This window comes from Micropterus dolomieu, linkage group LG10 (genome assembly GCF_021292245.1).
Source record: "Micropterus dolomieu isolate WLL.071019.BEF.003 ecotype Adirondacks linkage group LG10, ASM2129224v1, whole genome shotgun sequence".
Taxonomy (NCBI): Eukaryota; Metazoa; Chordata; class Actinopteri; order Centrarchiformes; family Centrarchidae; genus Micropterus; species Micropterus dolomieu.
Genome location: NC_060159.1, coordinates 25,695,316 through 25,701,837, shown reverse-complemented (window position 1 = coordinate 25,701,837; position 6,522 = coordinate 25,695,316). Strand labels below are relative to the sequence as shown.

Here is a 6,522-nt window from a genome sequence, read left to right as displayed (position 1 = left end):
TCCGGTTCGGCCCGGGTCAGGAGCTGCTGGGATCTTTGCAGACGTTCGTGGAGGAGAGGCGACTCCGAGCGCCGTTCATCATAACCTGCGTCGGCAGCGTCACAAAGGCAACGCTCCGGCTGGCCAACGCCACATCAACAAACACAAATGAGGTAAAATATTGTTTAACTGTTTATAACCACAAATGCAGCCGAGAAATGTAAGAAATAAAACTACAAAACAGTCACAACTTGTTCATTAAAAGTCCATATGTCGTTGTAAATCCCTGTAAATATTAATACTTCGAAGTGTAAAATGTAATTTAATCCACTGACATGAATGAGATCAGCACTTTCATCAGGTTTTCTCAGCTTGTCTCTACATGATGTGTAAATAAAGTTTTGTCACCATAAATAAACCGTGCTCAGTACCTAGACTGAACCTGGATGACGGGCTGACCTTCACTGCAGCTGTCACTACGACAACCCGCTCCTGCAGATTCGTCCTCAACGCCATCAGGAGGATGCGTCCGTTCCTGGGTGAGGCCAGGTTCTGGCCCAAGCTCTTGCGCCATCCATCCTCTGCAGCTCGTCCAGAATGCAGCGGTCCAGCTGTTCTTCAACCTACCGAAGTTTAATCCGCGCGCTGCACTAATGGCTGCTCTAATCCAATTCAAGACACGTGCACTTGCCTATCGTGCTGCAAATGTCTCAAGGCCCATCCTGTATCCAGGTCATGATCAAGCAGAGGAACCCAAACCACCCTTTCCCGAGCCACATTAACCAACTCTGACTGGGGGATCCCGAGGCGTTCCCAGGCCGGTGTGCAGATATAATCTCTCCACCTTGTCCCCGAGGTAATGAATGTAATGTTAGCTTGTCATGATGTCAGCCTTTTCCCTCAGGTGGTCCACCTCAGCGGGCGGTTCGAGATCGTCTCCCTGGTCGGCACGCTAAACCCCGACGCCCACCTCCACATCTGCCTGTCAGACAAGGAGGGCAAGACGGTCGGTGGTCACGTGCTGGGAGATCTGGAGGTGTTCACCACAGCCGAGGTGGTCGTCGGCGAGGCGGTCGACCTGCAGTTTACCAGAGAGATGGACGTGGGGACGGGCTTCCCTGAGCTTGTGGTTAAACCGCGCTCACGGACGGGCGAATCGGCCTGAGTGGACTGACTTTAACTCCCTCGTGCTGTTATGTTAATGTACAAAAGTGTGTCCAAGGCACTGATCACTCTGTTTGATCGCAAGATGGGAAGGGAAATGGGGAAAATTGCAATTATCAAATCTGAAGAATCTGACAGTTGAAGGAGTAAAAATAGGTTTACCAGATACAGCTGCTGTCGACGCCATGTTTTATTATGAAAAAGCTAAAATTTTAATGAATTGTGCAGCGAATCCACTGTTGTCCTATGATTCCTGTGTTAATATCTTATGTACAAACACATAAAAGAACAGACTGACTGGCAGCTGATGACACAGGCTACATTAGCCTTGTTAGCTTAGCTACTTGTACTGTAAGGTTTGTTCAGTACATTAAAAAATTTCAGTGGACTCGTACAACAAAACACTGAGTCCAACTCAAAGCATCAACTTGCCAATGGACAAAATCGATAGATGTGCATGGCTGTGCAGAAAGACAAGTTAAAACACAGAGATGAACACAAACGTCCAGTGTCTGCCCAACATCTACAGGGGATGCAGCTTACAAACACACACAGAGCAGCCCCAGCAGCCAATAGGAGCCGCTCTGCGGGGGTCTAATAGATGTTAAACTGAGCGGCGGCCTTTCAGACCCTCTGACCCCCCTGGTTGTGACAAGACAAAGGGAGGCCCCCCCCCCCTTAAGGATTAGTCATGACCTTGGCTCTGTCATGGCCGTCGCCGCGAAGAAAGGAAAGCCTCCGTTGCCGTGTGGCGGGCGGGTCGGAGGGAGGGGAGAGGGGAGTGGCAACAGCCTTTTGATGGAATCCAGTTCATTGAGTTTAATTGGACCTCAGCCTGGCTGACGTGTTCTTCATTACCGTGAACACACAAGTGGTAGCTTGTTTTACCTCAGTCCCACATACACCGCCCGGCCCCTGGACGAACTCACAACTATTACTAGTACAAATTTGTTTTAATCCACCACTGAAAATAGTCCTCCGGTTTGAGTAAAGTAGTAATGAAAACTACAGCGGCCCACGAGATCAACATCGTATCAAAGCGGAAATGTTATCACGATAAAAACATTTCATACCATTTGATTTCAATAATTATCACAAGTCAAATCATTATTCCTTTCAAGTTTAAAGGCTGATTTTTGCCCCTGAGTGAAAGTTGAAGGGCCAGATGATTAATTGTGTGGTTAAACTTTTCTTTAGTGTCAGAACGTGACAAACACTTGATGCCTGAGGTAGAACATTCAAAACAATTATGATAAATGATCTTTTTTCAAAAATATGATTAGTAACTTTTTTTCTGGCCCTTTTCCTCAACAAGATAAATATCTTAATAGAAAAATAAAGTGCTAATTCATTCGTGATTCTAATGAATTTAATCAAATATTTATTGACGAGGAACCCAAGTTTCAAGAGGCATTTCAATTCAACTGTTAATTGGTAGGAAGTTATTAGAGGAACCTGCTGATGGTCTTTTAAGAACGAGTCTTTTTTTGCTGGTGTGATTTTGGAAGCATTTGCATTCACAAGGTCTAATGTGGGGAAAAAATACCAGTATGGCAGCTTCCTGTATCAAGATGTGTCTCAAGTCTTGAAAGTTGGGTCTTCTTCCAAAACCAGCACACCACAAAGGTACATTTTTAAAACATTACCTGTTTGCAATAACATTCCCATGCAACGAGTCAGGTTGCCAAACAAATTAATGCACGTTTCCATCCACTCCCATTATGCAAATATTAACAGTTTGTAACATTAAGTCTTCAATAAATTATTGTAGAAGAAGACGGTGCAACAAAATGATGGTTTTAAAAAATGTGTGATTTGATGTTAATTAATAAAAAATGCTAAAACCACCAGTATGGAGAACTTTACGTTTCTCCCTCAGCACAGCGACACTTTGCGGGTCTTTGCAGTTGTTTTTGTTGCTTCCAGGAGGACGAGGCCGCAGGTCAGCGGGGCAGCCGGCCTGCCGCCACATTAAAGCAGAGCAACAAAGCGTCCCCGCTGCAGCTTTGTGCTTTTGTTTTGCTGCGTTGACGCAGCATGGTGGCCGAAAAGCGTTGGTGGTCTGCCCCGGTGGCCCCCCTGGGAGGCGGTTTTACGCATCCAACTAAAGCGGCTCAGCTCACGTTCCTGACAAATTGAAAGGCGACACAGAAGCCCAAAGCGGATGTTCTGGATTTGAAATATATCTTTTGATCTAAAGGCCATTCAACACACTTCTCATCTTTTTGTCTTTCTTTAAATGGCATCTTCATGTGGCAGAGATGATTAAACGTCCACAGTGTTGGTTTCGATGTGCATACGTACGCTTAGATTTCCACAGATAAAATGTGACTTATCCTTGTTTGAAACATCCATGAATAACAAGTTTGTAGTGATGTTTGTTGTTTATTAATGTTGAACAGTGCGGTTTGCAGTTGGGGTCCTGCTGTGAGGGACCAATTACATTTTACTGAGATTCTCTCGCTCAACAAAGAGTTGACTTTAATCACTGCACAGCTGTAATATTCAAAACCTCTTTGGCTGCGTTCACACTGCAGCTCAATCTGTTCATATGTTTTTGACAAGGAGATTAGAAGTTCTCACTTTTTGTTTAAAAAATAATTACAAATCATAATGTGTTTGTCTTTTAAATGTAGCCAATACTGGATAAAAGGTTGTTAAATAGAACCAAGTTTTATCTCCTTCAGGTTCAATGTCCTCGAGATCTTTTGTCATGTTTAACATCTAGATTTTAGCTGACGTGTGCAGTTTTGCTCCTTGCTCACAGAGCTTTTCGTTTCGTCAGGTTTCACCCCCTCTTACCTCTCGCTCCAAAAAAGGAAGAAGCTGTGTCTGTAATTAGATTTTAGCTTAAATCCTAGCCTGGTATCCAAAAGATCCAAAAGAAGCAGCCAAACTCATGCTTGAGCGGTAGCCGAGCAAAATTGGAGCATGATGGAGCGAGATAAAAGACAACGCTCCAATGTTCGCTCTTTGCTCTATCCAAAATTCTCGTGCTACACCCACACATGCCATGGTTCAAACTGTAGCTCAAATCTTAAAGGAGTGTAAACGCTCTGCATAGCGCCTTTCTAGTCTTTGCAACCACTCAAAACGGTTTTACACTACATCGCATTCAAACATTCATACACTGAGCCAAAGTGCGGAAACTAACATTCATACATGGAACAGCCATCAGGGGCACATTGAGGTTCAGTATCTTGCCCAAGGACACTTCGACATTCCTGGAGAATCAAGGGATTGAACCGCCGATCTTCCGCTTAATGGGCAACCCGCGCTACCTCCTGAGCGTTACCTGCCCAACATAGATACCATATAACATATGGGTATGATCCCATCTGGGTAAAGAGATGGCACCAACCTAATTTTTTTACTTAAGCGTACTGCGATGAGTAAGACACATTAACGCTGTGACCAGGACGCTGCTGAAAACAGCACAGTAAACAAAAACTAGTGACTGTACTTGCTGTCTTTAATTGAATAGCCACGAAAGAGCTGAGTCACCGTGAGAGCACATGCAAAAACAACACAAAAGTGTACCCAGGGCATTAATAAGCGATGCCAAGGGGTGTTGACCAATCGTCCATTTGTGACGCTCTCTGCAGGAGCTACAGTAAAAATGCAGGACGGGTAGAGGCCTTAGTGTATATGTTTTAGTGCCAACAGCACACATAAATGAAGACAAACAGGTGTGAATGTGATTCTGTGCTTCCACACATCATTTACGAATCAACTCTCTGTAAAAGCCTAATAACTGGAGCAGACTGGGATGTCTTTTAAGATGGACACGATGTTAAGTTCCTGCTGTGAGTTGGTGGAGAGACGGACTAATGGTCGTATTAGCCTTCTGTTCAGCGCAACTTTTATTTTTCCATCTTACAGGCTTCAATAGAAGATAAGAAGAAGCAGAGCAAGTAGTCGTAGGATAAGACTGTTATGCAACAGTATCATCCTATGCGACCTTTATCTACCAGAAGTCTGCAGTTGCACCTATTTGCCGAATGGTGTTGCATTGCCCAACAGCAAAAGTTGAGCCAAATTCAATTGTTTAAAAAGACAAACCTGCTTTTTTTGGGGGGCCTTTTGGCAGGAGCCTCTTCGTCAGCCCCCCCGTTTTGCACGGCACGACTGGTTAGCTGTGAAGAGGTGAAACAGTAGTTTGAACTTCTCTCTCTTGACACTTTTTATGTGACCAGCTGAGTGCAGCACTACTGCCTGGTTTGGATCTGCCACCAAAAAGGACAGGAGCAGACTACAACAGAGCAGAAATCATCTGTGCCAACTTGCCCTCCATTCAGGACTTACGCATTTCCAGAGTCCGGAAACGGGCAGGAAACATCACTGCAGATCCATCTCACCCCGGACACAACCTGCTCCAACTTCTCCCCTCTGACAGGCGCTACAGAGCACTGCACGCCAAAACCAACAGACACATGCGCCCAATCCCAATGTCCCCTCTAATAAGCCCTAAGCCCTGAACCCTCACAGACTTTACTGACGTCACTTGGAAAGTGGTTGAGTGCAAGAGGCTGCGAGGGCTCACAGCACTTTGCCACATTATCACGTTACCTTGACGAGGCTGAAACACGCTGCACACTTCTGATTTTATGCTTTTGCCTGATTTATAAGTCCTGCAGGTTCTTGTCCTACAGAGCGGAGGAGAGGTAAATGTCAATATATATTTGTCAATTATCAATAAACTATTGTTGGTCAAAACAGCATCATTAAGCAAAAACTAAAATAAATAGTTAAGAATAAACTAAGTGTGTAATAAGGTGATTGCATTCTTCTGACTTCATGTGTTCTATGCAGCATCTTAAACCTATGTTAAAACAATTTTAACATCAGCGTAGGTGTCGATGCTTGTTTGTTTTCTTCTTCTTCTTCTTCTCTTAGCCTATAATGCGGATTTGCTGTGATTTTTCTCTCGCTTCAGGACTTCCCCCCGGTAACCCCTGTGTTTCACGTCATACTGCTATTTAACTGTGGGCAATGCCCTCAGGCAAAGTGCCTGCAGAAATGCGGACTTACGAAAAGGCTCTAAAAAAGGCTCAAAATGTCCACAAGAGCGCCCTCGCGCACTTGATGATTTGACTCACAGTGGCAGGAACACTTCTCTGTCTCTACTCAGCCACCTGTTTACTGGTTACCACTTACTTTTTATTCATCATTCTCTATTTCTGAGCTGTTCATACTGTTCATTTTGTTATATTGGATATGTATACCAAATCCACCTACACCTGCACATAATATTTATTCCAACATCTTTTGCAATCATCAAACTGTGTACATGTATGTGCATAATGATAATGATGGTAATAGTAATTTACTTCTGCATCCTTTGCACTCTGCTTATTGCACTACTGTCTCAATATGTCT

At 44.2% G+C, this 6,522-nt stretch overlaps 1 protein-coding gene across 2 annotated transcripts in view; it reads left to right on the top strand.

The window, feature by feature from the left end:
* Positions 1-1,311, top strand: part of LOC123978369 (bifunctional protein GlmU-like) — a 4,743-nt gene extending 3,432 nt beyond the window's left edge. The window contains exons 3-4 of one of the 2 annotated variants that reach the window (XM_046061616.1): positions 1-152; positions 884-1,311. The exon at positions 1-152 is cut by the window's left edge and continues 1 nt beyond it. In XM_046061616.1, coding sequence (XP_045917572.1) covers positions 1-152; positions 884-1,144 — 413 coding nt within the window. In that variant the 3' untranslated portion in view covers positions 1,145-1,311. The remainder of the gene's footprint in view (positions 153-883) is intronic. The other variant, XM_046061615.1, reaches the window with a different exon arrangement.
* Positions 1,312-6,522: the final 5,211 nt, after the last annotated feature.